Raw genomic sequence first — 16995 nt, 5'->3', positions numbered from 1 at the left:
AAAGCACTCTACTTTTGACATATTACACATCTTGATATGATCCGTTTCTATTAAAAACTGACGGCCAAAGTACTCTTCTTTATAAAAGTGATAGATAAGAGCGGCTTCCCAAAAAAGACGCACGATGACCATGGAATTATAGTAGCACATGAGCCCCTATTTTTTATATTTATATTTTTTTTTTACGGTATTGCAAGAGAATATGATTGTATCGAGTTATGGTCAAATTTGACACGCTCGAAAGAATGGGCTTGGAATTCTTTATTATTTTCAGCTGTGACTTAACGCAACGGCTTATTTAGAGAAGAAGCTTTATACGCCATCATTGCAATAATAGCCGCACCAAAACCAGAGCCATCACGAGATAATGAAAACTTGATATGCTGTGCCATATCTTGTCCAAGCAGCTCAGAAAGGGTCTCTTTCATTTGTTCTTCAACATGAGGAAAGAACTCATAAACAGACCCATCAACAGCTATAGTCGTATTTTTTCCTATATGGCCCGTAAAGGACAATACGGCAGCTATTCCACTAGCAGAAAGACGGGCAGCACGACGCCCAACAAAACTGCAGATCAGTTGGACCATCTGACGATCTGCCAATGATGTCGATGTTATCTGAAGATCATCTTCTAATATATGACGCGTCTCGTCTAAATTCTCTAAACTGTCAGCTACGATAGCAGACATATAAGATGTTTCAAAGCTCCATTGCTCATTGAGTTCTGATGACGAATTTCCAGAAAAGAGGAGTCGGCGGTCCACAAGGTGTAAGATCACATTACGCGCGATCTCTCCTAGGTACATGCCAGATACCATTTTTTCAAAGGGTTGTTTACGTGGATTGATTGACTCGCGATCGAGCTTGTTATCAAAAGCAGTATAAGGCAGCACGCGTCTCTCGAGATCAAATGCTCCCCATTCCATGTTGATGACCATATCATCAAATGCCTGCTCTCCTCCTTCCCATTTCGTAATGTTTTGAAGCTTTTCGTAATAAGCTAATTTGACGTGTGGGTATTACGCTTGGGTGGGTACACAACCTGTGTATATGTAGTCTTACCAGCATTAGTTCCTGTTCCTAGAATAACGCCCATAAATGATTCTGGATGACGGTAAGAGTGAGCCATTAAAGTTCCTACTGTATCATTCACCAGCTTGGATAGAGTTAGCTCGTTTTCATTTATAACTAGGAATACTTACTGCAGCAACATGAACTTGCACATTCTTTCGTAAAAAGGCGTCTTGAAGCATGACGACAACATCTTTATCAATAGCATTTCTACAAGAGAATCCCTTTGTCCATTGCATCAGAGTGCCTCTGTTAATCGCGGTTTGATTCACCGGAAAGGAAAATGTGAAGCCTAGCTCGAGTGTCTCTTCGGAAGATCCAAACTCGAAAATAAAGTTATCCACACAGTCTGCAATAAAATCAAACAAGTGGCGTACGTCTCCTGTCTTGAGTTCTTCCGAAATGATATATTTTTGTTGGCGTACGCTGTAATTCCCGTCACCCTTTAGCTCAAACTCACATACCCGCAGATTCGTTCCTCCTAGATCCAGCGCGAGATACTTTCCCGTCTCGTTCCCGGTAGGACGACCGGTGACAAAACTGGGAATCATAGGTACTATATAGACAAGTTGAACATCTGAATTCATTTAAATAAAGGCAGAAAAGTTACCTGAAGCACCTTTGTGGTTTAAGCCCTTTTGCATCTCTTCCATAAAGCTATTGACAATGGCTCGAACACTTTCAACTGTAACATTGAATTGTTGATACAATTGCTGTATGGCGACCTGTTGCTCCTCTGTGCCACTTATTCTAGGCACCTCATTATTTGATATAGTCTGAGACAAAGGAAGTGTACTGATCATATTTAGAAAAAGAAAAAGGGAATAGATGAAACAAGAGAGAAAGAGAAGAGAGATTAGCTTTTTTTTTTTTTCCCGTAAGCATAAATTTCCAAGAACTAATTTTTCAGGATCCCACGGATTACAACTAGTAACCATAAAAGGTTGAAGCGGAAATCAGCGGTAATGGGACATTCCTGGTTAAACCGAGAAAGAAGGATGAATTGTGTGTATGACTTTAATTTCGCGTAACAAGAGTCTTTCTCTTCAAATATATCTGTTATAGAGCTGCAAGTTTAGATATGTGTCAGAAAAAAAGGATGATTTCTAATTAGGTTGGTCTGAAGCGACTTAAAAAAGGAGGGCAGTAAGGCTTTGAAAGGCATTTATCAATGCTTAAGCAAATGAACTTTGGGCTGAAGTCAGCTGACACTTTTCTTATATATCATACACGTACATACACTGTAAATGTTCCTTTATTGTTGAAGCCTTTGCATCATCATCATTACATCAGAAAAATCTTCACCATTTTCACCTACATACATATTGTTGCCGCCGAGCATCAGATTATTATTTGGATTGATCAGTATTGAACTTGGGTTAATCATGCCGTTAGCTGCTAGCAAATCAGTAGGTGCCATTTGCTGTGGCTGTTGTAGTGGTATCGAGGTCATGCTAGGTGAATCCATATTTTGTTGAATAGGACTGAATCCATTGGATATGTTTACATTGTTGGGCGGTGAAGATATGTTTAGGCCCATATTGGCGATCATTTGCTGTTGCTGCATCAAGTTTTGAGCTTGCTGTGCCTGTCTCAAAATAGCCTGTGGGTCCATCATCATGTTGCTACGTCCCATGTTAGGATTGAGAGCCATGTTGGGTCCAATGGCGGTGGTTGATGGTGTAGAGGCCATATGGCCATTCATACCACCCATTCTATTCATGTTGAACTGCTGTTGCTGTTGTTGTTGTTGTTGTTGACGCATAACAGCAGCAGCAGCAGCTTGTTGTTGTTGTAGCAACTGTTGCTGTTGTTGTTGTTGTGGTTGTTTGATTTGTTGTAGATTTGGCGATGATTGCTGTGTAGATGATTCGGATCGTTTATGTTGGTTTTGTTGTACTTCTACTGGATAATTGGATGCAGGGTAACTCTCAAATAATGATATCGCATTATTTAATAATTCATGAATCTTTTTTCCAATGTCTGATTTTGCTGGAGGTAAAGGGGTAAGATCGGGTGGTGGTGGTATCTTGATATCCTAATTGAAAAATCAATATACTGCTGTATCAAAGCTCTTTTTCTCTCTTACTTCTCCTGGTTTTACCATAGAAATATCTGCCATTGTAGCAAGAAAAGTCAGATTTGACTGTAATTTCGCTTGATATCTAGCAGATATGATATTGGATTACAATACACAAAGAAAAGCCGTGTACACTTACGCTGTGATATCTGCTTCTAGATTTCCGCCTGCGTTCTTATTTTCAATAAACAATCGGATCAATTCCTTGTTCATGGCTAATATCTGTTTTGACAGAATGAGTATCCTTGTGTAAGAACTGCAAGAAAAACTTACGACTTCGACACGTTTCGTATTTAATTCTGTTTCATTGACAGAGAATCCTGTTTTTTTTATATCTGAAAGCGCGTCTGCTGTATTGGATGGGTCCATAGCATTTGCTGCGCTAAATAGTATTTGCTGTTGTTGATGAGGATGTTGCTGCTGTTGCTGCTGCTGATGTTGTTGCTGTTGTTGTTGTTGTTGCTGTTGTTGTAATTGCTGCTGCTGCATTTGCTGTGCCTTTCTCATTTGTTGTTGCTGAAGCATGAGGAACTGTCTCTTTTGTTGCTCATCCATTCTCTGAAAAGCCAGCTGTTGTTGTTGCTGCTGTTGTTGTTTCTGCCATTGTTGTTGTTGCTGCTGTTGTTGCTGTTGCTGTGGTTGTGGTTGCGGCTGTGGTTGAGGACTTCTGAATTGTTGTTGTTGTTGCTGAAGCTGTAGCAATTGCTGCTGTGGAGTCATCATCGGACTCTGCAGTCTTTGAGGGGATTGTAAAGTAGCCATTGAGATTGCAGGTGAGTTTTCCATGGAGGAAGCAGCTACCATATTAAACATTGGATTATTACTATAGACTTGTCTTTTAGCAAACATATTTGGTATCGCTTGCTGGTCAAACATTTGTGGTTGTTGTTGTTGTTGTGGACTGTTCGTATTACCATTTCCATTACCGGCATTATTCTGCGGGTTAAAGCTATTTATTAATTCGGGTGGCAAATTTGCCATAAAGTTTTGGTTATAAGCATAAAGGTTATTTTGGTTTGCCTGTGGCGTATATGGGTTCATTATGTATTTTTACGTTAAAGAAGGCAAAAAAAAAGTTTGATCGCCTGGTAAAAGGATACATTTATTGTCCGGCTCGGACTATGTTCAAAAAAGGGATATAAGGACAGTGTGAACAAAGGGAGAAGAGGGGACAAAAAATATCATTGGCTTTTTTCTTTTTTGTTTATTTTAAATAAACCAAGAAAACCAATTCTTATTCCATATTTGTTTATTGCATAGTTGAACAAAGGATAACAGGGGGTGACTTATGTAAGTCCCGTTAGTGCTTAATTGTGAATAATAAGACTAATCATGAATACAAATAGTATAATAGAAAAATGAGTGTAAATAAAAAGACAGAAAACTCCAAGAGTGAAGAATTAGATCCACACAAAGAGGTATTTAACCCTCATGAAGAATATTTGGACAAATCAGAAAAGGAAGCCAAGGCTACTTTCTTTGTATATATGCTCGTTGTTTGTGTATGTGTGGGTGGATTTCTGTTTGGTTATGACACTGGAGGTAATTATAATACGATTTATGTCTTTGCAGAAAATCTTATTTGTGGGTGTCTGTATAATAGTCATTTCTGGTGCTTTGGTCTTCATTAAAGATGAGTTTAACCTATCCAAAACTCAAAGGGAGCTTGTAGTAGGTGCTACAACATTTGGTGCCATCTTTGGTGGATTCTTTGCTGGCGTTGTAAGTTTCTTCTTTTCTCATGATATCATTTGTATTCCATAAACTAATTTCATTTTTCTTGAATTTTCTATAATGCAGTTTACAGACAGATTTGGCAGAAGGGTTTGTACTACATTAAATCTCCGATAACTCAAGGGGCACTAACCAATACATTGTAGATCCTTGTCATCATCTCATCCCTTGTATTTATTGCTGGAGCTCTTATTATGGCACTTGCTAGATCATTTCCAGTTCTTCTGATAGGAAGAATAGTTGTTGGTTTGGGCGTTGGTATCGCATCTATGATTGTCCCCGTCTATGTTAGTAAGTAGTACCAGCAACATTAAGAATAACCATGTGACTAACTTAATTTCAGGTGAACTCTCACCAAAAAGCATCCGAGGACGTCTTAATACACTGAATACACTCGTTGTTACATTTGGACAAGTTATCGCTTACGTCATGAACATTGCCTTCAGCAGAGTCCCAGACGGATGGCGATACATGTTTGGTATTGCCGGTATTCCTGCCTTATTTCAATTAATCATTATGCCTTTTCTACCGGAATCTCCCCGTAGATCAGTAGCTATTGGCAAGATGGATGATGCCAGAAAGGCCATCCGCAAGATTTACGGAGACAGTGTTACTGACGTATTTATTGAACAAGAGATTAGAATGATTGATGACGATGTCCATGCCAGTCGTTCAGGAACATTTAAAGATTTTATGCATAAGGATAACTTTATGCCTTTGATCATTGCATGTATCTTGCAGGGCGCACAACAATTATGTGGTTTCAACGCTGCCATGTATTACGCTGCTACTATTCTTAAAATGGCTGGCTTCCGTAGTAACGAAGGCTCAACAAGTGTCGCCATCATTGTCGCTGCAGCTAATATGGTGTTCACCGCCATCGCTGTCTTTGTCATTGACAAATTGGGTCGCCGAAAAATGCTCTTGATTACTATGCTCTGCATGATTGGAGGCTTGATCGCTCTGGGTGCATCGTTTGCAGCTCAACAAGGTTTTGTTACTAAACAATCTGATTGCGCGCTGTACTCGAGTAACTGTGCTCGTTGTGTACTCGACGAAGATTGTGGCTGGTCTGCCTCGAGTAACCAATGTGTAGCCCTTAAAAATACCAACCGGCTAGACATTTTACAAACCTCGACCGGGTGTCCTTTTGAACCCAGAGACAGAGCTATTACAGGTGTTTTGCTTACCTTCTTGATTGTTTATGTTGGTAGTTATGCATTAGGACTTGGTTATATTCCTTGGTTGGTACAATCTGAGATGTTTTCTATATCCATGCGTGGAAAAGCCAATGGTATTGCTACAGCAGTTAATTGGATCTGCAATTTGATCATCTCTACTTCTTTCCTCTCAATGACTGAGGCAATGACTGCAGCGGGCACCTTTTGGTTCTATGCAGGCATGTCCCTGATCCTATGGCTTACACTTGTCAAGCTGATGCCTGAGGTAAGCTATATGGAATGTACTTTATGTTTATTAACTCTTTTTTGTTTAGACTTCTGGAAAGTCATTAGAAGAAATTCATGAATACTTTCTCAAGATTTAATTTGTAATAGTACCCCCTTAATTCGGTTTTGTACCAAAATGTAAATTAATCTTCCACAAATTATACATCAAATGCTTGGAAAACCATTGCTCTTCATGTTCAATGTTTTGAGATTCCATTTTTATAAAAATAAGCTTTGACATGTTTATTTAAAGAATATAAAAGAAAAATTAATACTTCGTCGACCCTCCTTTTGTGGTAATTACCGCCTCGCATCGAGCCTTCATGCTTTCGACCAAACATGCAGCTAACCCAGGGCCTATTTTCTCCCACTCTTCTCTCAACGCGACACTCAACTCTTCAGTATTTCTTATCTCACTTCTTGATAAGGCTACCCAAAGTGACTCATACATACTCTATCGGGTTCAAATCAGGACTTTAAGCAAGTCAGTCAAAGCCCCTGGCCTGGTGGGCTTCCTTCCATCATTGAACATAGCTACCAGTTGTGGCAGCTAGCTCCATTCTCTTGGAATATAAACTTCCTATCCTCTTTCTAGCAGAGTTGTGCGATCCAAGATGAAAGTTTTGGGCTAAAATATTTATATATTTGTCTTGATCAACTGTGCTGTCAACCAAGACCAAAGGGCCAAAATCATTGGCATGAAAGCAGCTCCAAATCATCATCCCCGCCGCTTCCATACTTCTTCGTTGATATCTCGTCTATATTGAATATATTCTTGCTCACGTTGACACATTATTCGTATTTTATGATTACAAAATAGCAAAGGATCGCTTCTACCTGTATCAAGACAGGCAAAAAGCAGAAGAAGAAATGGTGAACATGCTTGCTTATGAAGGTACTAAGTATAACAAGAAGAAAAGAAAGAAGAGAAACAGGAAGAAAAAAAGAAGCAAGAAGAAGCAAAACCCGACAGCAAATTTAAAAGAAAAAGAGAACCAAGCTGCCAAAAACAGGTATGTAATCAATTTTAGCTTTGATATTCAAGTCTTATCTAATTATTGCTTTAAAGAAGCCAAAAGTGTAAGTCCGTAAAGTTCCAAATGGAAAGAGAGAAAGTGCCCCTTGTAGCCTTTGGTACGGGAATATTTGGTAAAGACTCTATAAAGCTGAAGGGAAATGGGTGTGGCGTCACTGATGTTTTTTGGCGAGCGTTAAAAAGAAGAGAAGCAGCTGGAGATCTCATCGCCGTTACAATTGATGAATACAAAACTTCAAGAGCTTGCAATGCTTGTAATAGCGATCCTCTTGCAAGAATGTCTGAATTAGAAGGCTTTAGTGTCTTGGTTTGTTGCACCTGTAAGACATTATGGCAACGAAATGTCAACGCTTGTAAGAATATGCGTCCATTTCTCTTTCGATTTTGAATGAAAAAGGCCGATCTTCCAAGTATGGAAGAAATTAAATGTTTTTTAAAATCGCCGTAATGAACACGGTTTCCCTTCTGGGATAAAAGCTGTTGCAGGTAAAGAAGATGTCTGATAATTTTACTTGATCCAAAAAAAAAAGCTCTGATTTTTATTAGATTTTTGTATAGTACGAACACTAGTTCGGTGTGATTGTAGTACCCTCTTATTTGTATTTTAATGCACAGCCTTTTCAGAATGTAAAGTTGCATTTTTGTAGTTTTTACAATACAATGTATACGAAAAGGTGACAAGTCAGCGCGACATCTCTTTCTGTAAATAGTGTATTTTTTGTTATCCTGATAAATTTGTACATTTGATTTCCCCTAAAGTGACACACAGCACTAAGTGACTATTCTTTTTCATGTCACGATTTTTTTATTTTTTATGAAAAAAAAAAATAATACATCAATTTTTAGTTCACAACCATAATCTAGGCCCCAATGCCTCCATTCAATACTCTTGAAAGAGAAAACTTGTTTCGGAATCCTTCTAATGAAAAGTTTGGAGCACCTGCTTTACAGGAGGCAGTTGCCCCACACATTGAAGCATTCAACAGTATTACAGAGTTTGGAGAAGGACAGCCAGGATTACTAGACTACGCTATACAAGACCTTGGCACCATGTCAGTATTTGATAATGCAGACAGTAGCATCAATGTCGACCCTAGTGGAGCCCCACTTGGCAATAAGCTCACTTACTGGGTTGAAGACCCCAAACTTCACCAACCTATGGTCAGTGAACGAGATACGACAACATTGAAGAGAAGAACCTATCCAAGCGAATGCCGTGAACGTCTTTGCACATACCGTGGTAGACTTCAAGTCAAGCTTTGCTGGAGAGTCAACAATGGCCCTGTTCAGTCAGACATTAGAGATCTTGGACAAGTGCCAATCATGGTCAGGTCTAACCGCTGTAATCTCAAAAATATGTATCCCAAAGAACTCATTGCTCATCATGAAGAATCAGAAGAAATGGGTGGCTATTTTATTGTCAACGGTATCGAAAAGTTGATTCGTCTTTTGATCGTTCCTCGTCGCAATCATGTCACTGCCATCATCCGTCCCTCCTTCCAAAATCGTGGTCCAAGCTACACTACCTTTGGTTGTTCTATCCGTTGTGCTCGCCGTGACCAAACAACGTTGACAAACACCATTCACTACTTGAGCGACGGTAATGTCATGTTCCGTTTTGCTTGGCGTAAACAAGAATACCTTTTACCAGCCATGCTTGTATTCAAGTCATTGATCGATTGCTCTGACAAGGAAATTTTCGACGCACTTTGTCAAGGAGATACATCCAACACTTTTTTGACAGATCGTATCGAACTTTTACTAAGATCCTTCAAGATTTATAACCTTTACACCCGAGAGCAATGTCTGAGCTATTTGGGTGAAAAGTTCAGAGTCATTATGGGGCTTGATGAAGATTTGACAAACCTGGAAGTTGGTGAAGAGCTTATGAAGAAGCTTGTGTTAATCCATTTGGATAATAACCGTGATAAATTCAATCTGCTCGTCTTTATGATCCGCAAGTTGTACGCACTCGTCTCTGGCGAATGTGTTGCAGATAATCCAGATGCACCTCAGCACCAAGAAGTTTTATTGGGTGGACACCTTTATACGATGATCATTAAAGAAAAGATTCATGACTGGCTGCAATCAATTAAAGCTCAAGTTCGTACTGATCTTAGATTGAATCCTGCTAGAGTTGACTTTTTCAATAGTAAATATAGACAGATTTATTATTGTATATATGCTGACTCTTCTTTTTAACCTGTAGATACCTATTTCCAAAACTCCTATCGAAAGGTCAATAGTGATATTGGTGGTAAATTAGCATATTTCTTAGCTACGGGTAACCTTGTCAGTAAGACAGGTCTTGATCTTCAGCAATTCTCCGGTTTTACCATTGTCGCTGAAAAGCTCAACTTCTTCCGTTACTTGGCTCACTTCCGTTGTATCCATCGTGGTGCTTTCTTTGCCGAATTGAAAACCACCTCCGTCCGTAAGCTGCTTCCTGAAGCTTGGGGTTTCCTCTGTCCTGTACATACTCCTGATGGTTCTCCATGTGGTTTGTTGAACCATTTGGCACATAAATGTAAAGTCATCAACCAGCCTCTTGATGTGAAAGCTGTACCACGCTTGTTAGCATCTCTTGGTGTTTCTCAAAGCTTCCTTCACACCATTAACCGTCCTGGTGATGTTGCTGTCATGCTTGACGGAAAGATCGTTGGCTGGTGTACACCCAAGACTGCCGAAAAGGTCGCTCAGAGCTTGAAGGTCTGGCGAGTGAACAATGAAAAAGGCGTGCCTTTGGACATTGAAATTGCATACGTCCCATCTACATATGGTGGTGAGTATCCTGGTCTTTACTTATTCTCATCACCTGCTCGTATGATGCGTCCTGTCAAGTTCCTCGGTAATGGCAAGACAGACATGATCGGTACCTTTGAACAAGTATATATGGACATTGCTTGTATGGATGATGAAGTTGTTCCAGGCGTCACCACTCACCAAGAGTTCACTCCTACCAACATTCTTAGTATCATTGCGAACCAAACACCCTTCTCTGATTTTAACCAGTCTCCCCGTAACATGTATCAATGTCAGATGGGTAAGCAGACCATGGGTACACCTTCGACCGTGTTCAACCACCGTACGGACAATAAAATGTATCGTATCCAAACTGCTCAAACACCCGTGGTCAGAACTGAACTTTACAACCATTATGGCTTAGACGGCTGGCCACAAGGTACCAATGCCATTGTCGCTGTCATCTCGTACACCGGTTACGATATGGAAGACGCCATGATCCTGAACAAGTCAGCACACGAGCGTGGCTTTGGTTATGGTACTGTCTACAAGTCTGAAATTGTTGATTTGAACCAGTATCGAGCTCGTGGAGAAGCCATCACCTACCGCTTTGGTCTTGATCCTATCAAAGGCAAGAAATACAAGAATATTTTGGGCTCTGATGGTCTTCCTCATATTGGTGCTCATTTAGTAGCAGACGACCCACTTTGCTGTTACATTGATGAATCTACGGGTAAGGATGTCGTCAAGAAGTACAAAGGTCCTGAAGATGCCTATGTGGAAGAAGTCCGTGTGTTGGGCGACGATGCTGGCACCGGAGAACTTCAAAAGGTACACATCAAGCTTCGTATCACCCGTTCTCCTGTTATTGGTGATAAGTTTTCATCCCGTCACGGACAGAAGGGTGTTTGCTCTCAGAAATATCCTGCTATTGATATGCCATTCACTGAATCAGGCATGCAACCCGATGTCATCATCAATCCCCACGCTTTCCCCTCACGTATGACCATCGGTATGTTTGTTGAAAGCATGGCTGGTAAAGCAGGTGCTTTACATGGTATCGCTCAAGACAGTACGCCTTTCAAATTCAACGAACAAAATACAGCTGCAGATTACTTTGGTGAACAACTGATAAAGGCTGGCTATAATTACTATGGTAACGAACCCATGTATTCGGGTATTACTGGTGAAGAAATGAAAATGGATATTTACATTGGTGTAAGTTTGAGAACACGCACAGTTATGAATAATATATTGATCCGTTGTTAGGTTGTTTATTATCAACGTTTGAGACACATGGTCAACGACAAGTTCCAAGTACGTACAACTGGCCCAGTACACAACCTGACAATGCAACCTGTGAAGGGTCGTAAGAGACATGGTGGTATTCGTTTTGGTGAAATGGAACGTGATTCATTATTGGCACACGGCACAAGTTTCTTACTACAGGATCGTCTCATGAATTGTTCAGATTACTCTCAAGCCTATGTCTGTAGATTATGTGGATCTTTAGCATCACCTATTTGTACAAAGATTGTTTCATCCTTAGGCAACCGCCGTACATACGAATGTAGAACATGTAACACATCAAAGGGCATTGACTTGATCGCTATCCCCTATGTATTTAGATATCTCACAACCGAATTAATGAGTATGGGTATCAAGTTAAACTTGGGCATCAAGCCTTAAAAGGCTATATCCTGTTATACACGCACATACACACACACGCACTTTATCATTTTTTTCTTATTTTATTGTATAATAAAACTTTTCAGCATAGAAATCCCAAAAAATATTTTTAATGAATTAGGAGAACTATCGTTGGCATTTTGACTTATAAATTTTCCTTGTTTCTTTAACTATAAAGAGTGATGTTCTTTTTTTTTTTCTCCTTTAAAACCAATAATGATCAAAACAACGACAACCATCTGTTATATTGTCGTTTTACTTGCTCACAAAGTGATGAGCACTTCCATGAAAGCGCATGATGTCAAACAAGTGTCTCAGACCAGTACATCTTTGCTTGCTCAGACGTCCCCTGTTTGGCTCTCTGACGTCCATGGCCCCCTAGACGACAGTGTTGTCAAAACTTACCCTCGTGACGAAGACATCAAGGCTGGATCTCTTCCGGAGCATTCATCCATCCAACTCTTGAACGGGTACCCGGAACCAGATAAGCAACCCTCTGCTGATCACCCTGAGGTTCAGGCCGTGTTAGACCATCTTGATCTCTCGATGATCCCCAACATAGAGCCAAGAAAGGTCAGGGACTGGACGCTGGACACCTCAATGTATGATGTGGCCCAGGATCCCGATTGCTGGTGGTCTGCTTCACTCTGTATGAAACCCAAGGCCAATTATATTCCCGAAGATATCTACATGTGTCCCAACAAGGGTGATTGGGGTCTTAACTTTGATGATGGTCCTTACAAGGCATGGTGGCCTGAGTCTGAGAAGGATAAAAAGTACGATCAGCCCAGATTATATAACTTCCTTGTCAACCATGGCAAGCAAAAGGCAACTCTTTTTTGTAAGTATAACTTGCCTATGTGTATTAGATATTCAGCTGAATGTGCATTTTTATAGTCGTCGGATCCAATGTTGTTAAATTTCCAGAAGCAGCCATCAGGGCACTCAATGATGGTCATGTTATCTGCTCCCATACTTGGTCTCATCCACAGATGACAACCTTGACAAACGAACAAGTGGTCGCCCAACTTTACTGGACACAAAAGGCAATCAAGCAAACACTTGGCATCACACCTAGGTGCTGGCGACCTCCCTATGGTGATGTGGATGATAGAGTTCGTGCTATTGCTTGGCAGATGGGAATGCGTACCATTTTATGGGATCAAGATTCGAATGATTGGAACTTGGTGAGTTCTTTTTGTTTTCTATTTTTTCATATTAACGTGGGATGTTTAGGTTGGCGGTAAAATCAGGGCAAAGGCTATCGATGGGTACTTTCAAACCTGGATCAATGCAAGAAAGAATGGCACTGATGACGAACATGGACATATCACACTCGTAAGTTTTTCTTTTTTATATACAGAGTTCATTAATGATTTGTTTTATAGCAACACGAGAATAGTAATGCAACTATTCATTTGTCCGAGAAATGGTTACCAAAAGTCCAAAAGTCGTTCCGAGTGATGCCAATTCATCAATGTCTCAATGATCCACACCCATACTGGGAAAAGAACTGGATCTATCCCACACTAGATGACCCTAATCCTCCAAGAGCAGCTATGTCAGATAAAGAAAGTAATGTACATGGCGCCAATGTTATTGGCAACGCAAATGATGCTACAAGTACCTTATTCTCTTCCCTTAAAACATCTTTATACACCACCATGTTTTCAAGTCTGTTACTTTTCTTGTTCCTCTTGCAGTAGCCCTCTTTGTTAAATTTATAGAATTAGAATAAAATACAGCAGACTTGCTTTAATTGCAAGATATGCAAAAGCGTAATCCTAAATCGTATGATCGAGAATGATTTGATGTACACAAAAGGGCGTTCTGCAGGCACATTCATATGTTAGTCTCATGATTCCGTAAGCCCTATAGTAACTAATCCTTTGCTTACCATTAGTGCGCGCCTCTTTTAAAGGAGAAGGATCACCCGCTGTTTCCCTCACTCCTATTCGTCTTGAGATTCGAGGTTGCGCATCATCAATAATAAGGACTTTTTTTTTTGTTTTCACCTGTAGAACTACACAAAAGACATTCTTTTGGACAATGAAGCATAATAACAAACATGGAATGAGTTGTGTAAAGCATTGGTTTATTATGAAGAACGAAATTATCGTGTTTGCGCTCCATAACTCAACTGGGTGAGGTATTCATCATTACTTGTTGTGCAAATAAGTTCTTCCTTATTTCCTGCATATAATTTTTCTGATACTTTTTCTGCTTGAAGAGACTATTTAAAACAATGAATCAGGGTTATTGTTTACAAAGCAAAAAAAGTAAAACTTACAAGCTGATCATAATAAACAACGGGCTGCCACTCTTCTTCTTCTGCGTTTTTCACAGACAGAGAGTATATATTCTTTCTGATGCCTCCTTCTCGCTCTGCATTCTTCACAGAGACCTGAACTGTCTGTGCTTGACCTGGTTCAGTGGTTTTCTTTTTCTCTTCTTGCTTTTCAACATCCTGAATACGCTTATTAGCCGCTTTCCACTTTTCGTCAATCTTGTCAATATATTTAAATCCTGGCCTTAATTGAACTGTTGTTCTTATAGGCGTCAAATGAAGTTCCTCTATAAAAAAAGGGTGTTGGTTGGCTCAACAGATATTATAACATATACACATACGATCTCGGATAACACCAATAGCATACTTTGTTTGAGTAGGCACTTGAGTAGAGGTCAAAGTCATCTTATCTAACAGTTCTTCGTCCTTCTTTTTGGATGCTCTGCTATAATAACCATTCAGTTCTTCTTCGTGTTCTTCCATACGTCTATCATATGCCGTTTTGATTGTCTTGTCATTAAGACCCATTGCAAAGTCTTCACCTCTTTCTGTGCTATAGAATGCTGAGCGAGTATCTAGAGGTAAATCAAGCTCGACCATTTTTGCATTTGGCTTTAATCGTGCAGCAGTGGGTCCTGTTCTTGCGTTGAATGGAGTTGATCGCATAGGGTACTGAAACAAGTATAAATATTTGGAAAGCTCATTGGTCAAATAGATGGGATATTCGGCCAAGACTTCATCCTCTTCTTCACTAATGCTCATTCTATCGTCTGTTATAGGCATGTTTTATGTGTTAAAAAAAAAGAGTCTGAAAGGCAGAAAGAAAGACAGAAAGAGTATGACTGTTAATTTAGGAGGTCACAAAACAAAAATGAAAAAAATGGGAATAAAGGAACACTTTATCAAACTGTTCGCACACTGATAACAAAATGATGATTTCAGACAACAAACAGTGATAAAAGAGAGCCCATCAGAAGTAAAAGAATGAGATATAAAAGAAATAATCAGTATTTCAGTTATTACATTGATCTTAAATACTTACATTATAAGGAAGAGGATTTATAAGAGAAAAAGAGAAGCAAGAAAAGTGAGTAAACATATAGAGAGATTATTAATATCTTATCCGAAGTGCATTAAATAGGGCTGGTGATAACTGGCCCGGAGAAAGAAGAGAAAAAGAGAGAGAGAGTGGATGGGACCAAGGCTTAGTAAGAACCAAACTATCCCCAGCCAGCACCGGGTTAGTTTCGATTGTGATCTATAATACTATATGTCAGTTTCTTACAAGAGTAAAGAATATAACATACCTTAGGGCTATCTGGGGAATAGCTGATCTTACTTTTTGGTCCAAAGAAGAAAAGAAAAAGAAGCCAAGATCAGACTATTTAAATAAAGTCTCTAACAACTTTTTCAGTTACGTGTTATTCATAAGCGTTGACCACATTTATCTTTTCTTCTCTCAAAAAGACAAAATTCATTGCCTTGATAATCAACCAAAGTGTAATTGTTATTGGTTTTAAATTGTGTGCGAACAATTTCTGATTTAAGTTTATTATCATTGACAAAAAGGAAAGGAGAATGAAAACAAAATGTGACATATGGCATCATGAGATAAAGAAGGGTTATTTTCTTCCATTTGTCCTATAAAAAAGGAAAGAATGCTTATAGTCATTTGGTGAAATAGTGAATGCATAAAGAAGGATAGAAAAAAATTCAAGTTTAATAACAATACACATAGAGTAACTTCATAGAGGGGACAAGCCAATATGGAACCTTTTGGAACACTCTTCTAGAAAACAAAAAACAATAAGAAATAGAAGCCACTAGTTGACAGAGCACTTACATATGTATTCTTCACATAGAGGACACCAAGTAGTAAAGTAGTATACCTTGTGGCGCAAACAGTAAGTCTCTGATCTTTTGCCGTTTCTACAGGTTTTACGACACGTCTTCATTTGAGATTGCTTGTATAAGTAAAGAAAGAAGTAATGAAAAGAGCAATACAGCTCTCTGTCTCTTATATACCTTAAGGGCGTTTTGTAAACTTAGCAATTGTCCTTTGTACTCTTTGCGCTACTCGAAAGCTCCTATTAGGTTCTTATGGCTAAAGAGACAAGTCGTTCATCATCTACTGGGTCATTGATTGATACAAAAGGGACCTCCTCATAAGCTTATTGATTCAGACAATGACCTACGTGGTCACCCCACAGTAAAATTAAATTATTATGGTGAAGCCAAAGACATAACAGCAGCCCTTCTTTTGAGCTTTTGCAAAATTCACAGAGATCTATTTTGGGGAATTATCTACATATAGAGCCTGTAATGTTGACAACATTGTATTTAGGGGGGAGTTGTTGCTCTAGATTATACACAGGAGTATTCTTTGCTACTATAAAAATCTATAGGTCGTTTACCGTCCCTTTGTGCTTGATAAAGACGGCTTTCTAAAGATATATCTGACAACTTTTTTATTCGACTGATTCCTTTATTCCAATATGAGGTTCCTTGTATGGTAAATCATGAAGATGATACAACAACAGTCTCTATCTTGACTTACATCAAGAGAACAATAATGAATAAAAAGTAGATAATTGAGACAAGTTATCTATGAAAATATGGTTCCTGAAGCCATGCTTTGAAACGTTACATTGTAACACCTCATTGGCATAAAATTTTATCAATTGACGCTTGTTCTGTAGTCATCAGTTTGTTTGTAGTATAAACACCTACATGGTTTGTTGTACGTAGGATTAAATGTATCATCATGAGCTTCCATACCACGTCTATTTTACACTTGTTTCAGTAAAATCAATCAATTATAATAATAGTGGTCCTTTACTGGTTAGACATTTATATACATAAAAGGCTTGAATTCGAGCTCTGTGCTTTTATGCTGAGCCAAATGATA

At 39.1% G+C, this 16995-nt stretch overlaps 6 protein-coding genes across 6 annotated transcripts; 3 read left to right on the top strand and 3 right to left on the bottom strand.

Moving 5' to 3' along the window:
* Positions 1 to 61: 61 nt before the first annotated feature.
* RHIMIDRAFT_280926 (putative glucokinase) lies at positions 62 to 1898 on the bottom strand. The gene is made up of 4 exons (XM_023612959.1): positions 1682 to 1898; positions 1203 to 1627; positions 1063 to 1156; positions 62 to 1000 (listed from the first exon to the last, which is right to left on the bottom strand). Exons 1-4 carry the CDS (start codon positions 1872 to 1874, stop codon positions 282 to 284), a joined length of 1431 nt encoding a protein of 476 aa, XP_023466662.1. The 5' UTR covers positions 1875 to 1898; the 3' UTR covers positions 62 to 281.
* Positions 1879 to 2801, bottom strand: RHIMIDRAFT_280924 (uncharacterized protein). Its single transcript, XM_023612958.1, has one exon. It carries the CDS (start codon positions 2792 to 2794, stop codon positions 2327 to 2329), a length of 468 nt encoding a protein of 155 aa, XP_023466661.1. The 5' UTR covers positions 2795 to 2801; the 3' UTR covers positions 1879 to 2326.
* Positions 2802 to 4321: 1520 nt separating this feature from the next.
* On the top strand, positions 4322 to 6647 carry RHIMIDRAFT_312984 (general substrate transporter). The gene is made up of 7 exons (XM_023614842.1): positions 4322 to 4441; positions 4498 to 4693; positions 4755 to 4873; positions 4952 to 4975; positions 5032 to 5176; positions 5229 to 6331; positions 6381 to 6647. Exons 2-7 carry the CDS (start codon positions 4510 to 4512, stop codon positions 6429 to 6431), a joined length of 1626 nt encoding a protein of 541 aa, XP_023466660.1. The 5' UTR covers positions 4322 to 4441; positions 4498 to 4509; the 3' UTR covers positions 6432 to 6647.
* A 1592-nt stretch (positions 6648 to 8239) lies between these two features.
* On the top strand, positions 8240 to 11800 carry RHIMIDRAFT_236982 (DNA-directed RNA polymerase I subunit RPA2; the record flags this gene model as incomplete). The annotated part of the gene is made up of 3 exons (XM_023608667.1): positions 8240 to 9521; positions 9579 to 11329; positions 11381 to 11800. The coding sequence occupies 3 exons, from the start codon at positions 8240 to 8242 to the stop codon at positions 11798 to 11800; spliced, it is 3453 nt and encodes a 1150-aa protein (XP_023466659.1).
* A 285-nt stretch (positions 11801 to 12085) lies between these two features.
* On the top strand, positions 12086 to 13506 carry RHIMIDRAFT_201583 (glycoside hydrolase/deacetylase; the record flags this gene model as incomplete). The annotated part of the gene is made up of 4 exons (XM_023606555.1): positions 12086 to 12641; positions 12698 to 12987; positions 13037 to 13138; positions 13189 to 13506. The coding sequence occupies 4 exons, from the start codon at positions 12086 to 12088 to the stop codon at positions 13504 to 13506; spliced, it is 1266 nt and encodes a 421-aa protein (XP_023466658.1).
* Positions 13507 to 13816: 310 nt separating this feature from the next.
* On the bottom strand, positions 13817 to 15161 carry RHIMIDRAFT_312982 (uncharacterized protein). Its single transcript, XM_023614841.1, has 4 exons — positions 15130 to 15161; positions 14429 to 15005; positions 14091 to 14374; positions 13817 to 14033 (listed from the first exon to the last, which is right to left on the bottom strand). Exons 2-4 carry the CDS (start codon positions 14868 to 14870, stop codon positions 13914 to 13916), a joined length of 846 nt encoding a protein of 281 aa, XP_023466657.1. The 5' UTR covers positions 14871 to 15005; positions 15130 to 15161; the 3' UTR covers positions 13817 to 13913.
* Positions 15162 to 16995: the final 1834 nt, after the last annotated feature.

This window comes from Rhizopus microsporus (assembly GCF_002708625.1).
Source record: "Rhizopus microsporus ATCC 52813 unplaced genomic scaffold scaffold_7, whole genome shotgun sequence".
In the NCBI taxonomy this organism is placed as follows: domain Eukaryota; kingdom Fungi; phylum Mucoromycota; class Mucoromycetes; order Mucorales; family Rhizopodaceae; genus Rhizopus; species Rhizopus microsporus.
This window is presented reverse-complemented; position numbering and strand designations above follow the sequence as displayed.

Excerpts from the sequence above, each read along its gene's own strand:
- RHIMIDRAFT_280926 (XM_023612959.1), bottom strand. The coding sequence starts at position 1,874 with ATGATCAGTACACTTCCTTTGTCTCAGACTATATCAAATAATGAGGTG. Across the intron at positions 1,628-1,681 it reads AAACCACAAAGGTGCTTCAG|TACCTATGATTCCCAGTTTT; the intron begins GTAACTTTTCTG and ends TTGTCTATATAG. Across the intron at positions 1,001-1,062 it reads AGGAACAGGAACTAATGCTG|CTTATTACGAAAAGCTTCAA; the intron begins GTAAGACTACAT and ends ACGTCAAATTAG.
- RHIMIDRAFT_312982 (XM_023614841.1), bottom strand. The coding sequence starts at position 14,870 with ATGCCTATAACAGACGATAGAATGAGCATTAGTGAAGAAGAGGATGAA. Across the intron at positions 14,375-14,428 it reads TATTGGTGTTATCCGAGATC|AGGAACTTCATTTGACGCCT; the intron begins GTATGTGTATAT and ends CTTTTTTTATAG. Across the intron at positions 14,034-14,090 it reads TTGTTTATTATGATCAGCTT|TCTCTTCAAGCAGAAAAAGT; the intron begins GTAAGTTTTACT and ends TGTTTTAAATAG.
- RHIMIDRAFT_312984 (XM_023614842.1), top strand. The coding sequence starts at position 4,510 with ATGAGTGTAAATAAAAAGACAGAAAACTCCAAGAGTGAAGAATTAGAT. Across the intron at positions 4,694-4,754 it reads GTTTGGTTATGACACTGGAG|TCATTTCTGGTGCTTTGGTC; the intron begins GTAATTATAATA and ends TCTGTATAATAG. Across the intron at positions 5,177-5,228 it reads GATTGTCCCCGTCTATGTTA|GTGAACTCTCACCAAAAAGC; the intron begins GTAAGTAGTACC and ends ACTTAATTTCAG.
- RHIMIDRAFT_280924 (XM_023612958.1), bottom strand. The coding sequence starts at position 2,794 with ATGAATAGAATGGGTGGTATGAATGGCCATATGGCCTCTACACCATCA.